Source organism: Mus caroli, chromosome 3 (genome assembly GCF_900094665.2).
Source record: "Mus caroli chromosome 3, CAROLI_EIJ_v1.1, whole genome shotgun sequence".
Lineage (NCBI taxonomy): Eukaryota > Metazoa > Chordata > Mammalia > Rodentia > Muridae > Mus > Mus caroli.
Genome location: NC_034572.1, coordinates 93,470,218 through 93,488,252, shown reverse-complemented (window position 1 = coordinate 93,488,252; position 18,035 = coordinate 93,470,218). Strand labels below are relative to the sequence as shown.

General features: G+C 40.0%; 1 protein-coding gene across 1 annotated transcript in view; it reads right to left on the bottom strand.

The window, feature by feature from the left end:
- The window catches only part of Tbx15 (T-box transcription factor 15), a 113,557-nt gene that overhangs the window by 29,038 nt on the left and 66,484 nt on the right, over window positions 1-18,035 (bottom strand). Inside the window, exons 2-5 of the mRNA XM_029475302.1 lie at window positions 15,822-16,035; window positions 11,757-11,858; window positions 9,982-10,153; window positions 8,744-8,911 (exon numbers count right to left, since the gene is read on the bottom strand). Of these exons, the coding sequence (XP_029331162.1) occupies window positions 8,744-8,911; window positions 9,982-10,153; window positions 11,757-11,858; window positions 15,822-15,922 (543 nt within the window). The 5' untranslated portion in view covers window positions 15,923-16,035. The remainder of the gene's footprint in view (window positions 1-8,743; window positions 8,912-9,981; window positions 10,154-11,756; window positions 11,859-15,821; window positions 16,036-18,035) is intronic.

The following is an 18,035-nucleotide window of genomic DNA, read 5'->3' as shown; positions in this document are numbered from 1 at the left end:
CTGAAGGGCTGGGAGCTCAAACGAACTAATGGCACTCAGTGTAAAGCAAGTCTAGAAATTCAAAAATCCCATTGTTTAAGGGAAGACTCAGATTTCTGCTAACAGCAAAACCTATTCTCACTAAGACAATGAAAGTTGGTGCCTCTGTTGCAGACCTTTCTTAGTCCTTCCTTCTCACCTCGTCAGAGTGGAATTTCCCAAAGCCAGAGCCTTTAAAACGTCTTTAAAATGCAATGTGAGATTCTCACAAACAGACTCTAACTTGAAAGCTCCACGCTGGCTTCAAGGTTATTTTCCTCCCTAAACATTCCTTGTCTCTAGAATGGTGCACTAATAATGTAGCAAAGGCAATTTTACATCTATTTTATAGACCAGAGCAGGAGCCTAAAGGTTTGGCTTTCTGAAGTCCAGTGTCTGCCATGTGAATACTGTATTGAATTTAAAGAGTGTCACTGCTTTTCTGCGTTTGACTTAAAATCGGTTCTTTCTTCCCCCCATAACCCACCGCAATAAACCACACACCATATTTTCTTTTCAAGTTGGGGTTATAATATTTTATTTTCTCTTTCAAGTTGGCTTATCCTGTCCAACTCATTTATGATAGTGGTTTCTGAGATACAGTTGCACTGCTGTGTTTGGGGTGCCTCCACAGACCCCTGTAAATATAACATTCTAGTTCATGGCCTGGGAGAAATAGCTGAGAATGTGATTTCCACAGCCCAGGCCACAGGATTTGTATGGAAATTTAATAGAAAGGGGCCAAAGATGTTGGTAAAATAGCACCCCTGTACATGTTCCGACAGTTTTTATGGAAGGCTTAGAGAGATTTATGAAGAGTGTGGCTTTGACGATCATTATTTACCAAGTATTTTTTGTATGCTAAAGGTGACAGGTGACACAGGTGACAGGCTTGGTGGGCACTCAGCATGTGACTGTGTCACCTCTTTGCTCTCAAAAAGTTCATAATCTAGAAGAACAAAAGGCAGACATGCGCAGTGGTAACAACATAAGTCAAATTATAATTAGATCCACAACAAAAGCAACTTAGCCTAAAAACTCAGAAGAATCAGCAAATTGAAAGACTCTGAGTCCTCCCCTTAGAGATAGATAGTAGGAAGAGCAGTCCTTGAAGGATGTGTACAATTTAATTTTTAATATGGGCCATTAGGCTTGCTGTCCTCTGGAGGACAAAGGTGAGTGGAAGGTGAATGTTCATCAAGTGAAAGTTAAGAATCATCTTTTTCTTTCCCCAGTGGAGACAAAGGGTAAGCAAAGAGTTGGATTTCCCGGGCCTAGGTTTTCCCATTCAAATTGAAACATGGGACATGGTCAGGAGACTCTGCATGTGTGTATGTATGAATGTATCTATATATGCATGCATGTGTGTATGTTGTATGTTTGTGGAGTGGCTGACAATTACACAGACATGCTACAGACTCATCGGGAGCTAAATAGAGGATTTGGATGAGACCTGGAAGAATGATGGGCTAACAAGGAGACCCAAGAGGCAAGAAAACAAAGCCTCACTTTAGCGTCTTCTTCATTGTGTATTACACCAGGGGCCTAACATCAGACCCAACAGATACTTTACAGCACTACAGTGAGCCCTGAGAACATATAAGAACCCACAAGCAGCCATAAGAACACATAAATCTTCCATTTTCACCCCTGTGTGTGCACCATAAAACCAGAGGCCCAAAGTCCAGTGGGGGAAAAGAAAACCAACCTGTGTACCCAAATCAAATCAAGTTATGCTAAGAGATATAAAGTCAAAATAGAAATGCAAAGGTATCTATTGCCCTGCCCTACTCCATTATAGGGCAAGGCCTTTTAAGGAAACCAACTACACAAAATTTATATGTGTGTGTGTGCGTATGTATGTATGTATGTATGTATGTATGTATAAAATGTGGAGAGGGAAATGAGAGAACATTTGAGTGAATTTCAACTCCAGGTCATATGGTTTTACCAGTGAGACTCGAATGTGTCTTCTCACCTCCCAGTCACAGGCCAGGTTCTTGACTAAACTATTCTAAATGGTCTTAGAAGTGATCTCCTTCCTTCTACCGCCTATCCAGTCTAAGCAACTCCAATGATCTGTCTTTACACATTCCTAAAGTGTGCTAGTTTTTCAATGACTACCCCTGTACAGAATTCAATCCAACTTCCTTGATCAGACTTGCAGGGCCAACATGCTCTGGCCTAGCCCAGGCTCCAATGCTAGCATATTCCACGGGCTCTAGCCAAACTGAGCTGCAGTCTATGATGCTGGGCTTCAAGCCCTTCTCTTGAGAGGCCCTCACAGAGCTGACTTCATACTAAATCTCAATATAACAATTTGTGTGCAGAAGACAATTCCCCTGCCTCTGTTGGTATCTTCATCTTAAAATGCCCTTAACCCACCTTTCCCCTTAATCCAAATATTTCCTATTTCCATAGTTACCATTTCTTCCTCTGTGTAACAGGTAGGGTTCACATCAACTTTAAGTACTGTTTCATTAAGGAGAACCTAGAATGTCATGCATTTGTTTTCTGTTAAATGAAGAATGAATGAATAGATGATTGTGTGGGAACCAAGATAACCAATCCAAAGCAAAGACAAGGTTGAGCAATTCTTCACCAACCCCTTCCATGACCCTCAGATCTGCTTGCATTCACTTCTGCATCACAAAGATTATGAGTGTCTATCCAGCTAAGACAAGGTCAATTATTAAGTTTTTGTACCCTTCTTGTTCATGAGCAATCATGTTCAAACACTAGCTCATGGTAAGGAGAAGACATAGAAAATGTGAAGGCCATCAAAGCCTTCCTAACCTTCACATTGTTCAGTCAGAGGTATGGAAGATAGGAACAAAATGGAGTGTCTGTGGGCTTGTCACTGTTAAATTTTGATCATTGCCTCTGCATTTTTGTTTTGTTTGTTTTGTTTGCCTGGTAGCACAAAGGCGGTTAATTTCAGTCTACCTCACAATCTATAGCATGGACAGGAGTAGCTCAGGCATGAGAAGATGAGTCCTGAAGACCAGTAGAATCAGAGAGAATACAGGCTAAGTGACCCCTTTATTTCAGTGCTTGGCTGTTCTTACTTAATTTTAATCATACAGATTAGAAAATTTTCAATCAAGAATGGGAGGAAGAGGGTTGAAGAGATAGCTTCGTGGTCAAGAGCACTGGCTACTCTTCCAGAAGACCTGGGTTCATTTCCCAGCACCCACATGGCAGCTCACAACTGTCTGTAACTCCTGTTCCAGGGGATCTGACAGCCTCACACAGACATACATGCAGTGAAATTACCGATGTATATAAAATAAAAATAAATTGTCTTTTAAAAAAAAAGAATGGAAAAAAACAAACAAAAAAAACCTACTTAAACTAATATGTTCAAAAATATCTGCATTGGTCTAATTGCAAATTAGAGAAAAGCTGGCTGGGCGTGTGGGATAATAGGAAGTGGCTCAGAGTCCTGTGGATTTTCTTCCACCAATCTGGCAGTGCTTTCAATCATCCTTTCTGCTCTGTGTAGCCAAATCTCCCCAAGAAGAAAGCTGTTTCATGGGGAGAGCATGGCTGTGTCTTTTTGGAATCTAGTTCTCTGCTTGGAAAAGAAAACCAAGCTTCAGCAGCCTTTGCCCTCAGAGAAGGCAAAGACCACAATGGAAACTTCCTGATAACTCCACCGGCATGTGCTGGTATCAGTATCTTCCGGGAAAATGGATAGAGTATTCAGTCACCTTCATTCCCAGTCTACCAACATATACTCTCTGTGATCAGATTCTGGGCATGGTGTACTTTCTCTCTCAAATATTAGCAATAATTACTTCAGTGTGGTAGGAACTCTGAAAGTCTGTTCATTGGGAAGACAAGTATGAAGAAGGAAGGGAAAGGTGGAAGAATACATAAATGCTGCATGAACATGAGAATGTTTAATTCACACTTCATCATGAAAGAAACACGGTCATGGGTGTATAAAGAAACCAATAGCACAGTCATGATAGCTAATGCTCTTAGGGATGTAGTCACTGGTAAAACACATGTCCAAATCCATGCCACCAGTCAGATGTAAATGTTTTAAAATTATGGAAGCATCCTTCATCCTAATTCATGGTGTCTAGGCTTTAGAATTTCATAAGCTGGTCTAGTCCCTCCTCCAACATTTGAGAAATCAACATTTATGTCCTGATTTTTTATTATACCAACTGTAGAAATTAATACCTATATTCTACTAGTATCAATATTTCATAAAATAAATAATACTTTGCATCAACAGCCTAAGTGAATGTTTGTAGTTGTGGTTGGTTTTTTTTTTTCAATAAACTACAGAATGCTGATTCTGATTCAGACTCAAACATCAATTTCCAAATAAGAGCACTGCAGAACAGTGACTTGCCAAAGCAGAACAGTCTACCAGCTGCAGAGTTCAGAACTCACTCATGCCTCTGAACTTTCAATTGGCAACTTCTACCACATCACATGATCTGTTTAAATGTTCTCAAAAGTACCATCAAACATGAGGAAGATTAGATACAGTCATACTAAAGCCCTAATGTGGTGAGAGGTCATGAAAGCAGTACAGTGTTCCAGGAGGACCATGAAGGCTGAGCTCATTTGCAACCAGGAAAGAAGGCTACACAGGTGGAGGTTAATATTTTCACTGAACTTGAAAGGAACACAGACAGAGAAGGTGGAAGGAGGAGACCATTCCTGGGAACCTACCTGTAAGAGCAAGGCAGTACAAGTTCAGCAATAAAACTTCAGTGAGATCCTTGCACTCTTGCAAGTATATGATGGGAATAACAGAAAGTGGGCCAAGAAATGAAGCCAGTGATTGGCCATCAAAGGCCCTGAGGCATCACTGAGAATTGGTGACAGATAAATGATGGAGTTGGCATTGTGCTTCAACAAGATCCCTCTAGTGATACTGTGAAACAGCTGGGGACACATGCAGATTTGGATCTAAGAAACCCAAAGGGGAAGCTGACTTCAGAGCCAGGGAGCAGGGAGGCCAGGGCAGAACAAGAGCAGCATGAGATCAGAAAGAGGGAAATCTGTTATTAGAAGCAACAGCATCAAAAGGAATGTTTTGAGGAGATTCTGATGTCTAGTTGAGAAACTGAAAACAAGTCACCAAGGATACTGCCTTAATGAGTTAAAGATGGATAGAAGAATTTAGGATGTTTTCTTTGTTAAAAGAAAAATACAAAGTCCTTACCTCTCAAGAATGGACTTGCTAAAAAATACAATCTGGAATATTACAAGAATCTTGTAAAATGTTCCGAACATTCATGCTAGGCTGCCTCGGGTTATTAAGAGGATATTGCTTTCAATACACTTTGTGAGTAAATGGAGGAATAAATAATAATTCCATGACTCACTTGCTAGGAGAAATTGATGTCTAAACCAAGAAAGTTGCTTTCTCAAAGTGAGTTAGTTGCTCATAGAGATGTAAGACTCTGATCCAGCCTTCTAGATATCTGGTCTGTTTCTGTCTATGCTGCAGGACAGGGCTCTTCATTAGAAAGACCTGCTAATCCTAAGTTCCGTTCCTTCCACTGGGCTTCCTTCACTCTGTTCCTCCAAACATGTTTCTGAGCACACTGAAGGCATGCTACTGGTTTTCCTCTACTCTGGCATCTTAACCATTTCCTTTTAAAAAACTCATAATAAAAAGCTTCATCAGAAGATATTAACTGTTCTCATTACAGAACATAGAGAGTAATAAGAACATAGCAATAGAAAGATACATCTTACAAAAGAACAATTTCTGTTCTCCAGAATCTTCAGGAAATGCCTGAAAATTCCTGCTATGTAGCCAACTGGTCCTGATCTATAGGATGCAAACTTCATGACACCCAATGGGAAAAACCTCAGGTTGTTTTGTTTTATTAGAAGGTGCTGTGTTATATTAAATCACATCTACACAGCCAAAGGGAATATTAAACAATCATTCTGTTTGATTTATGCAGCAACTGGGGACTTGTTCAAAAGGCAAAAGCTGTTACTTCAATCTCAAGACAAGCAGAACCGAGTGCGACCCATCCATTAGGAACATCATCACATCATGAATTCATCAACTTTGCACCGAAGGCAGAGATCAAAGCAGTAACCTATTCACCATAATCTCTTCATGAGCAAAGGCACCTTGTCCAATCCCCAGCAATATACTTTTCCCTAATGAGCAATTTATTCTTTAAAATTGCCTCTATCCCCCACTTTCTCCATATCTTTCTACACGCAGCCATATGGGAGTGTTGGCTGATTCATATACACTCTCTACCTACCCCACACAACTCCATGATGCAGGCATATTTGTGGATGCAGTACACACAAACTGAAAGGAGTTAAGAAACCTGTTGAAGGTCACACAGTTCGCCAGTGTTTCCATCATAGTTAAATAGGTGTACTTGCTATGGAATCTCGAGCTCTTAACTACACCACTTGTCCCAGCCCAGCCCATGTGCAGACAGAATATATCTGAGTGAAATGTACTCAGACAGTGGACACTTCTACTGGAGAAAATGGAGCAGTGAGAGAGATATCAGGTACCTGTGTTGAATCCCCCTTTAAACGGAAGCTTCTGGCTTCCAGGTGGGTTGCGATAACCACTCTGTGGCCTCAAAACTCACCCTGGATGAAATAGTTCTATGTTCTGTATTTTTCTACCAAGAATTTTCTGAAATTCAAATGCTCATGACCACAGCCTTACCTTCAGAAGAAGAGAACACTAATTAAAACAGTAATTGGACTCATAGTACCTCTCTTATGGAACACAATGAACCTCAGATGCCAGTTTTTCAAAAGGCCATGTGTATATTGTTGCTATATCTTGTGTCAAAATTTGAAAACTTTACTGAAGCTTTCTGTGCAGCCCACTCTGGCCTCTGCAACCTTGCTATTCAAGAAGCTTTAACGTATTCAGTAATGTAAATAGTGCCCAATCTTCGCCTACCTTAGGTAAAATGTGGCACCTGCAAAGAAAATCTGAACTTAGGAACATTGTCTGACAGTCAGAGTGTTTCACCTCCTCACAGAGTAAGGAACCTTTAAGGAATGTTAACCAGTAGACAAGAAAAGCTAGAGATAGCTTTCTACATGAGACATAGATTACAAAACCCCACCATCAGCAGCTAGCTAGTACAGAGAAAGTGCTTGATAATTATCCAGTGGTTTTCTAAATTGCTTTTAGCACAAAAGGGAGCATCTAGTTCAAAGAGCATCAGATGCAGTAGCATAGTAAGGTCATTTGGCTTCCACTCAATCCCAAGTGAAAGGATGCTAATGCATAGGCTTAATAAACTGAAATCTTGTTTCACCAAAGGATCCATTCACTGCCAAGTATTTTACTAATGGGGTAATTTGATGATATAAAATATGATATGAAAATGGTTTGATGTACATTCTATAGAACTTCATAAAGTAAGATCATTTATAAATTCATTCAGCCACCTTCTTCAAAAAGCCAAACTGAGTAATGTTTAGAATAAGAAGGTAATGCCTTATCGCTGCCTCTGCTGTCTCCTATCCACCTATCTTCTATGTGAGTGTGGCTGGTTCCTATGTGTGTCACCATCTTAGAAAATGCATCAACACTTCCAGGAAAGCTTTCTCATTCTACAAATCCAGAAGTTCTCTGTCCCTGTGTTTGTTGTTGGATTATCGCACTCTATTGCCATTCTGTATTTATGTTTTCTCCTAACTAAAGCTCTTGGCAAGAATGCCAGTCATGTTAACTATCCCATTAGACAGTTCTATTTCTCTACAAAGAGTAGACCTAATAACTTCCCTCTATCTACTTAATGAATAAATGTGTATATACCAGAAACAAAATGTAGAAGATCCCTGTGTGGCTGTTGATTGCATGGAAGTGCACAGAGTCTGGAAAGGAAGACATGTGTCTTATAATTTAGAGGCCTGGTGGCTTTGAGATCACATGGAAGAGAGATAAACACAGAAATCCTCAGATACAAGAAAAGACAAGAATCAAACCTGCACAATGAGACGTGCCAGGATGTGGAAAAGGCCAGGAACGCAGGGAGACATAAAGACAACATAGGGGCTAGGTGCTCTTGATGAAGTAGTTTGTTCCTGAGCTAAATGTAGGCCATGCCAGCTGTCACTGGTCATCACCACGCTGTCAGCACTGTTTCATGTGTGCTATAATACTGGTCTCTCCAGAGTACATGGCCCACAGAATCAACTAAGATCTCATAGGGGCTCACAGAGATTGAAAAAATAATCATGGACCCTGAATGGATCTGAGCTAGGTCCTCTGCAGATAAGTTATGGCTGTGTACCTTGGTGTCCTTGTGGCACTCCCAACTGTGGGAGTGAGGGATACCTTTCTTTTGCTGCTCTTGGGAGCATTTTCTTCCTACTAGGTTGCTTCATCCAGCCTTAATATAAAGGTTTGTGCCATTTTATTGTAACTTGCTAGAACAAGTTCTGCTCATACCCCTGGGAGGCCTGCTGTTTGGTTTTTTGTTCCTTTGTTTTGAAGGAAAACAGAGGAGGAGTGGACATAGAGGAGAGGAAAGGGGATGGGATAGGAAGATTGGTTGCAGTTGGGGTGTAATGTATAAGAGAAAATTAAAAAAAAAAAAAAAAAAAAAAAAAAAAAAAAAAAAAAAACCTGGTGTCTCTAATTCTGATTTTCTGTGTCACTGAGAACTAAGCATTCCTTGCCAGAAATAAAATAAATCTTCTCTAAAAGCTGTGGGGCAGCAGGCTCACCACAACGGCCTCTTACCTGCTGGTTCTGATAGGCTGTGACTGTGGTAAACACGGTCTCAGGAAAGTTGAATGTTTTCACCCCGTCCCCCACAGGCACAGGTTTGGTGGGTGAAAGATCACTGCTGAAGTCTTTGCGGATCACGTGGACTCGAGGCTGGTATTTATGCATGGAGTGCAGAATAATCTGAAATGCAAAGAGGAAAGTTTAGGCTGGGCATGACTTTTAGGTTCCTGTGTCTTTCAAACTGTCATGCAAAATAAATCACAGAACAGAAGCGTTATAGGACTAGGATGGATTAAGGGTGGGGAGCACAAAGGCCTAGAAATGGGTGCATTCATGTATGGCTAGAACTAAACCACTGGGTAGCATTACCTGGAAACATATGATAGGCCACACCCATCGTGGATGTTGTATGTGGTTCACTTGTTTAACTGGAAAAATACCGACCACCCATTCTCATGTTAGGACAACACTCCACTGAAAGTTCTCAACCTTTGCCCTGTGTCATCTTTCCCTCTGCCTTCAAGTTTTCAGCAGGTGTTTATGCTGCCTTCAAATTCTTCCCACAGTTATTCATGCTCATTGAATTTATAGACATTCCTTTATGTCACAGAAGTGCAGATGACATGTCTGTGATCTTAGCAACTCAAACCATATTTCCTTGAAGAAAATAGCAACAGTAACCAAGAATGCTGCTGGTATTGATTGAAAACTCAGTACATGTTTTATTGCCAGAGATAAATTAATAATCTCAGCCTTTTCATTTATATCAGAACAGCTTAAGACTTCTTTGGTAAAATCACAGCTTTATTAACCAATCAGCAAAAACTATCATTCTTTTTTTTTTTTCCTTTTCAGGATTGCATTGTAGGGAGTTATGCTATTGAAGGTTGTGGTTTCTTTTGCCAGTGTTTAATCTGCCCTGTGTTCCTGTCTTACCTCCTTGACTGGATTATGAGTTCCTGGAGCAAAAAGGACTTTATCTGATAAATACAAGATGATGCATAGAAGGTGTTTCCTAAATGTTAGATTTGTAATAAATGAAATTTAAGTGAAAAAAAAAGTCATTTATGCTTAGTTACTTGAAATGGAAGACAGATTGTTATTTTAACTGCTTGAAAGAGCCTGGGGTTAATCAGCTCTAAAGCAAAAAGCGAAAGAGGGATGTGGAGGTGAGGGTTGCAGGGGTGAGGGATGTGGAGGTGAGGGATGAGGGTGAGATATGCAGGGTTGAGTGGGGTCCTTTAACTCACATGTCCTTGATCATCCAGTTCATTGTTGGTCAGCTTGAGTTTGTCAAAACTAACCACCTGTCTCATCCAGGTGTCTCCAGAAGCTAAGGAATCTGGGTGTATATAAACCCTTGGAGGCACCGGGGAGTCAGCATTGCCAGCCACCATCCACTTAGAGCTATGATACACATATCTGAAACACAGAAAGGGAGATAATTTAGAGGCAGATGCTCAGAAGAATCAAGGCCCAAGAAACAAATACAGAAAGGGAGACAAGGAAAAAATGGAGAGATGACAGGGAAACAAAATGACAGGAATGACACAGGGAATATAAATGAGAAAAACAGAAAGGTGGACAATCAGGGAGAAATAAAATTGAGATGGCAATGGACAATAGGATGGGATGGAAATGACAGAGAACTGCTGTGGTGAAATGATCAAAGCTACCACTTTCGTGAGGAGAACATTCTCAGAGTCGCTCTCTGTGCCATGCACCCAGGTGTGAACACAGGCATCTTGAGTCCGTGTGTCTAGCTAAAGAAAAGGTGTTTTACTGCAACCTTTCACCTTTCAAATGCAAACCATATCATCTTCAGTCACTTGTTCAACATTTTGTTCCTTATTAAAAACATCTTCCATATTGTCCTATGGAAAGGAGCCATGTGCAGGGACCCTCCAAGCCTCTCACCCGTTAACCATTTCCTTGCTAGCCATCCAAATTCTACAAGGCATTTCTGAAAAAATGGAAGGCTTCCTGCATCAGTGTAACCACTCAGAGAACCACCAACAAATATTACTAGTGTTCATTTTAACAAACTTGCTTTGGAAAGTTTTCATTGTTCACATCATTTTCCTTCAATGTCCCTGCACATGAGATGTTAATGGTAGCAAATTACCCTTTCCAGAGTTCACCAATTTTCCAGTGGTCCTCTAGACCCATCCCATACATCTGGCACCTCCCTAAGTTTCAGTTCTAAAGGACTACATGGGCCCTGAACTCTGGCAAACAGCCTGAATTATATAGATTCCAATAGTAAGCTGATTCTTTTCAACTTACTAGAAGCGTTTTCTCTCCTACCCCTATCATACAGACCATGCCTCTCTTCATAGTGTTATAGTTCTTCCCCATCCGTATTCACCATCCAAGCTCACAGACGGGAGCAAAATTCTCATCAGTTAGACATCTTAAAAGTGCACCACTGATTTGACTTGGGTCTCAAGACACTGAACAAGTTTTATAATAGTAATATATGTGCCATCAAAGAGACTTGGAGGATAAACAGATAAACCTGAGATAAAGTTTTTTTTCATCAGACTCATCCACACCCATATTAAGGACAGTTGTTCCCCTGATAAGATTCTCTTCTTATGATCTTTCCCATCCTCCTATTTCTTCCTATCCATCTCTTCAAGAGTTGTATATCAGATGTGCAACTAAAATATATCACACTGGTCTACTTCCTTCTCAAAAAGGAAAAGACTAAATTCCAGCTCCATTTCACAAGACAGATCATCCAATGTGTTCGCCACTTTAACATGACCTCAGTTAATTTCAGATTCAAGAAAAAGCCACTTACTATTTGCTCCTCTAGGGACACTGAAAAATCCCATTCTGTCCAGAGACATGGGGAGGAGCTGAGCACACACTTACTAGGCTCTGGTTTTCTATTTTTTACTGTTTCCTGCCTGGGATCACAGACCATTAGTGTATCCTCTGTCCTTATTCACCTAACAAGTCTAAAGAACTCCCTTGGGATACTGGTGATATTCCCAGCTCCAGATTCCAGTGTTCTTACCTGTATCTTTTATTGTCCACAGGAACAATGTCCATTGCTATATAGTATTGCTGATGTGGATCCAGGCCAGTGATTTTCACTCTCATGGCAGGAAACATCCTCCTATGAAGATGAATAAGATCATGAGCACAGAGAGGAGGGAAGTAAACTCGAGTAGGAGCTTAGAGCGTCTTCTCATTGGGTATTTTAAGCACATCAAAACCCAGTATCCACTAAGTCTCTGAGTTGATTAATTATCATTTCTCTGTAAATGATCACTGTAAACTGTGATGGAGACCCGAATTGCTGAAATAGCCTCTATTCTTAGCTTAAATTTAACCTACCTCTTGACTCATACACTCAAACAGTTCATACCTGACTCTGCTTTATATTTTAATTAACCTTTTATCATTATGCATAAATACTGAGTTTATTTGAAATTTATCACTGAAAATTAATTTCCCAAGAAAAATAATAAAATAAAATGAACATGCCCCTAGTTTCCAAACAAAGGGCCACCAAAAGCTTTCTTTCTTTCTTTTTTTTAAGTGCATAAAACTGAGCAAAAATTTCTGCAATTTCTCAGGCTGTCAACGTGTGTGTCAGAGGAAGGACCCTGTGGAATAAGGAGCAAATACCAAATGAAGTCTACTGGCCTCTGGGCAATACCTCGCTTCCACCACAATGGCTTGTTAAACTTGCCAAAACAAGTGAGGTCAGGATGTGGCACTTTACGGCTTCTCTCATAACTGAAGGGAGGAGAGGGCACAGCCCAAAAGAGGTATTGAATTTCAACTAGCCTAAAATAAAGTTTGCCATTCTCCTCACAAACTCCAAGAAGAAAGGAAAGACACCAAGCTTGTTTGAATCAGACCAGACATTTAAAAAGTGCTCAGTTCAAAAATGTGGGTTGCCCTGAGTGTGCTCTAGGGTACTTGTACACAAAATGCTACATTAAGCTTAACCATCTGGGGATAGTTAATAGAGTCGAGCCGACCACGGTGCTAATGAGGTCAAGGTCACAAGCTTGATCCACATATGGCCTAATTGGCTTTGCTCCATTTCACGGCCATAGACCATGCCCTGACCTTAGACAGCCATCTTGCAAATGTGTGCAAGCCTTTCTGCACAAGTCTCACATTCACTACTTATCCAGGAAAGGTAACCCATAAAGCAAATATCTTTCTGGCAGCAAATCTGTTCCATGAGAATGACATTGGAGAGACTGGACACCTTTGATAGGAATGTCGATGAATTCTGAAATAGTTGCATCAAATGCATAGCCATTCCTCCTTTCACACTTTATTATTCTCCACTTGTTTTATATTTTCTGATACCATCCTCACAACTTTAATTAGGAGGCCCTGAATTTTAGTCTTCCCAATAAAATGTGATGATTGGCTACACTTAATAACATTCACTATGAGCTACACACTTTGATCTACATTAATTCTTCCAAACATCTGAGACCCTTAGTCTATACTTTTAAACACAGGTCAGTAATTGACTTCTTAACAGCAATGAATTACAATCCTCCTCTATGTTTTAATTACTAGGAAGCATCTGGTGAGAGACAGAGGGAAAACGCTCTCACTTACAAATAGAGGAGAGATGTGTCTCCTCTTGGCCACCTACAGAGACTGTTCTACAGCCAAAGAAATAGATTTCACTTTCCCTTAATAACGTTAAAGAAAAGGCACTTGGTGTTTTAATTTGATTATTTTCTCCAGAGTCGTCATATAAGTAGTCAAATTCTAAACTTATTTAAGGAAAAATCATTCCATTCCTATCATCCATAACACAAAGTAAAGGTATTAGGTATCCCTGAACTGATCACCTGCCCTAAAATTCTGTGTGAATTTTCTGAACTCTCCAGATACTGCCTGTTCTTTGTGTTATTATGTTAGCACTTTACACAAAGATAGTTCATAAGTTATCTTCTGAATATCGTAAAGTGAGTTGTTTGGTTGTAATTTTATGGTTAAATTTAGATCAACTTTTCTGTCTTCTAAATCCATTAATCGCAATGTGCACCTCTGTCCATGGTGCTGATTGCATGGGTTGGTTAGTGTTCCCCAAATTGAGGGCTCTGTACACTGCAATCACTCCAAATCAGCAGGAGGCCAGCTTGGTGCATAGGAAGATATAAGTGGAAAATAAGGTTTCTCTGATTGTAATAAGACATATAATCCTGCCTACCTATCATAACTTAGAAAAATGGATTTTCATTATGTCTAAAGAAGAAACTGTTAGGGAGTATGTTGTTATTGTCAATAATCAAGAGGATCTTGTGAAAACATACACATAGAAATCCCAAAATTAAACACTGAAAGGTTAGGGGTATGCTAGTGTACTGAACTCCAAAGTGGGATGATGTGGGGGATGGTATCAGGAACAAGACTGTGTGGCAAACATAGACCCAATGACTACATAAAACCCAAATGGAAAAACATTCTAGGCAAAATGTCGTTGTAATGTTGTGCCTCTCTGTTCAGCCTCTCTACCAAAAGACAATTCCTTTAATTACCTTGTTTTCCTTAAACTTTCAACAACATAAAACATAAAAGAGGAGAACAAAATCCAATAAGAGATAGCATTGGAGATAATTCTCCTTCAAAGTTGCTTTACACAAAAAGCATTTCCATCACTACTAAGAGTTAAAGGACAAGAAGGGTACCATCAGGGAAACAAAACAAGCATGAATTCAGGTTCATTTAATCCATGGTTTCCAGATGTTTCATTGAATTTGTTGGTTTCTCTATATTCATGGAGATGATAAACCTAATGAGTATTTCCATGAAAATAGTGTGCAAGTAGTGAGCCTTTACACCCCCAACACATAAATATAGGTAGATAGATATAGATTAGAGATAGGGAGGGGGATATCAAGGTATAGATATAGATTATGGAGATAAGGATAGATATGCTTAAAGAATTTAAAAATAGTATCATGATGCTTAATTTCACTAGCTATACCTATATACTTGAAGGCTTAATCCAAATTCATTTTTATAAAAATCAGTTTCATTTTAAATTAGAGGCAAGAACTACAAATATTAAAGGAGTAGATCAATAAATAATCATGATCATTATCTTAGAGCCATCCATATGTGTGAATTTTGGAGGTAAACCACTCAATAGTCCTTGCCTTCCTTTGTCAAGTGGCATAGTCTTTCTTCAAATCCATATGGAATGTCATATCTCAACTCTATAGGATATGTTTAGAGTGTAGGTACCATGTATGCGTCAGTTTCCAGCACAAAACAGATACATAACTATGAAAGCTGAAGGATGCTAGTAAAGTTATAACTTTACCGAAGGTGCCTCTTTTAAGAGAGATGGTAGTTTCCAAACTTTTATTATCTTGGTAACTAGTTTCAAAGAGACTCTCCTAATCGTCATGAACTTTACATAATAATTTCAACAACAAAGCACTACAAATTGATAAGCCTGATTCCACAGGTTTGCACCAAGCCTCATTTTTATACAGGCATATGATTATTTTGGTCTTGGAAAATGTAAGCTGTTTTTTTTTTAGAAAAATGTTTCTTATCAGAAGATGGCCTAGTCGGCCATCAGTGGAAAGAGAGGCCCATTGGTCGTGCAAACTTTATATACCTCAGTACAGGGGAAAGCCAGGGCCAAGAAGTGGAAGTGGGTGGGTAGGTGAGTTAGGGGGGAGGGTATGGGGGACTTTTGGGATAGCACTGGAAATGTAAATGAAGAAAATACCTAATTTAAATTTTTTTAAAAAAATAAAAAGGTTTCTTTAAATTTTTGCTCTGGGGAGGAAGCACTTGCTTTGGACCTAACTTTTGTTTATTGTGTATCAAAAACTAGATGATAAAGTATGTTTGAAGATAGATGCTGGTGAGAGTAGACATGATGCTGGATTTAAGCACTCACAGGAAAATAGAAAAATAATAGCCCACACCGTAAGACCGCATCAGCAATCGCGGAAAAGAAAGTGCAAGCTGCCTGAGCTTCAGTGATTTTTAACCACAGGTAAATGGCAAGGGGAGTAATGGGATCGATCCACTTTTGTAGTGTCTTCTGAGTTTGGTCACTCGACAGAGCAATCCTTACCTGCCTGCTTTGGTGATGATCATCTCTGTTCCGATATCATGGAACCTCTTCCAGAGGTCAGCACATTGCAACTCCACCTGAATCTCTTCCATGGAAGACATGGCAGCAGGCACGGAGCCTGCAGCACCAGACGCCAGGTCAGTGTGAGTGCTGAAGGAGCAGGAGGTCCGCTCGGTGAGCACCTCGGAGTCCGACCCAGTGCTCTGCTCGGAGTCTGCAACGTGAACAGTCAAGGTGGGAGTAAGAAGCTGTCCAGTTGCCCCCATGCCTGGCTACAGAGATGCGGGGAGCTTGGGAGAGGGGTGAACAACGGGAGACTTGAGGCTGGGAAGCCCCAGCGCACCTATTCGGGAGCTTTATTCTTTATCGTATGGTTTGTTTTTGTGATTTATGTCTTTTCTTTCAGGTTTCATGTTTCCAACATGACATCCAGCATTTTAGTAAGTTTTAGCAACCGCTGAAGAAAATTGGCCTGAAACAGGTAAAATAAAGAATCCTAATGTCACCTTGTTGAAGGAAGGCCAGGCTAACGTGACAAGATACAGGGCACATGAAACAGGAATCATCAGCACAGACTCCATCTCCAGGTCTTGATTGCACAGTTCCACTTATCGCTCCCTGCATCTTGTCCTCTAGCTCCCGGACACAGCACATCACTGCCAATCCCTCTGTTATATCTTTTCCACCCATCTATTCCCCGATCACCAACATAATGAAGCATGCTATGGGACAAGTTACTGGAGAAATCGGTAGAAATGACAGGGATAAGTGGGGTCAGGAGACACCTCTAGTGGTTTACGATGTGTGGGTGAGGTAAAGAAGAAGTGATCTGGAAAGGAAGGTGGGAGTCAGAACAACCAAATAAAAGCCGAATTTAATGCTCTTGCCCCTGTGGGCTTTTCTTGTGCTTTTTATCCTCGGGAAGAGGAGGTGGGCAAAGGGCCCAGGCAGTGCTAAGAGGGAGGAGGAGAAGGCTAGCATCAGACATTCTGAAGTGCCTTTCCCTTTAGGAGCCTGACAACAAAATTTCTAAATCCTAAGATTGCCTGTATTCGGGTTATATATACTCTTCTCAAGTCAAATGAGGCCAAGCTCAAAGGACCTGTTTATCTAACCCACCCCTTAACACCATATAAAGCTATATATAAGACCTACAAACAAGAGAAATATACACTTGGCTTTCTAAGCCTGGCTTGTTTTACTTAATTTTATGTTATTTTGAGTTTATAATATGATGATTATCTCCAATTGCATCAATTTTCCAGCAGACAAAATGATTTCACTCTTCATTGTGGCTGATTAAAACCCATTGTATACGTAGGCTACACACATACACGCACGTTTTTAAGGTCTAGAACACCAGAACTTATTGTTCTTCTTACTAAGCGTAACCTTGTAGCCATTGATGGAGTTACTTTACTCCTGTTCTTATGAGCCTCAGATAACCACCATTTCATATTCAGTTTCAAAGTCATCAAGTTTTTTGGATTCCACATATAAGTGAGATTTTGCAGTGCTTTTCTCTTGAGTCTGGATTCTTTTAGCGAAACTAATGATCTCCAGATCTATTTGTGTTGCTGAAAATGGCAGGATTTCATCCTTTTTTATGGTGATATAGTATTTCATTGTATAACTGTACCACATTCTCTGCACTCATTTTTCAGTTGATGGGCATATATGCTGTTTTTTTATTTCTTGATTATTGTGACTTAGTGCAGATGCCTCTTTGACATGCTGACTTAATTTCCTTGAATGCCTGCCTAATACTGAGATAACTAGGTCAAGTGGTAATTCCACTTTAAAATTTTTAAGACCTTCCATAGTGCTTTTCACAATGGCTCTACTAATCTTCATTCTCACTAACAAGTATAGAGAGGGTCTCTTTTCTCTGTGTCTTGACTAACACTTGTTATCTCTTATCTGTTTTAGAATAATCATTCTTGCTGATATAGACAATATGTCACAATAGGTTTGATCTCTGATTATTTGCGATATTGTCCCTCCCTTTTTGTATACTCTTTGGACATCTTACCTCCTTTTGAGGATGTCTGCTTACATCTATTGACAAGTGACTTTTCAATGTTGTCAAGAGTCAGATCTTGGCATTAGTAAAATGGGGAAAGGATGAGACAGAAAGCCAGATCATTTTGTCACTCTCCACATTTGCCTATGACTGGTTTCTAGGCTTGTGAACAACACATCTCACTTTCTCCA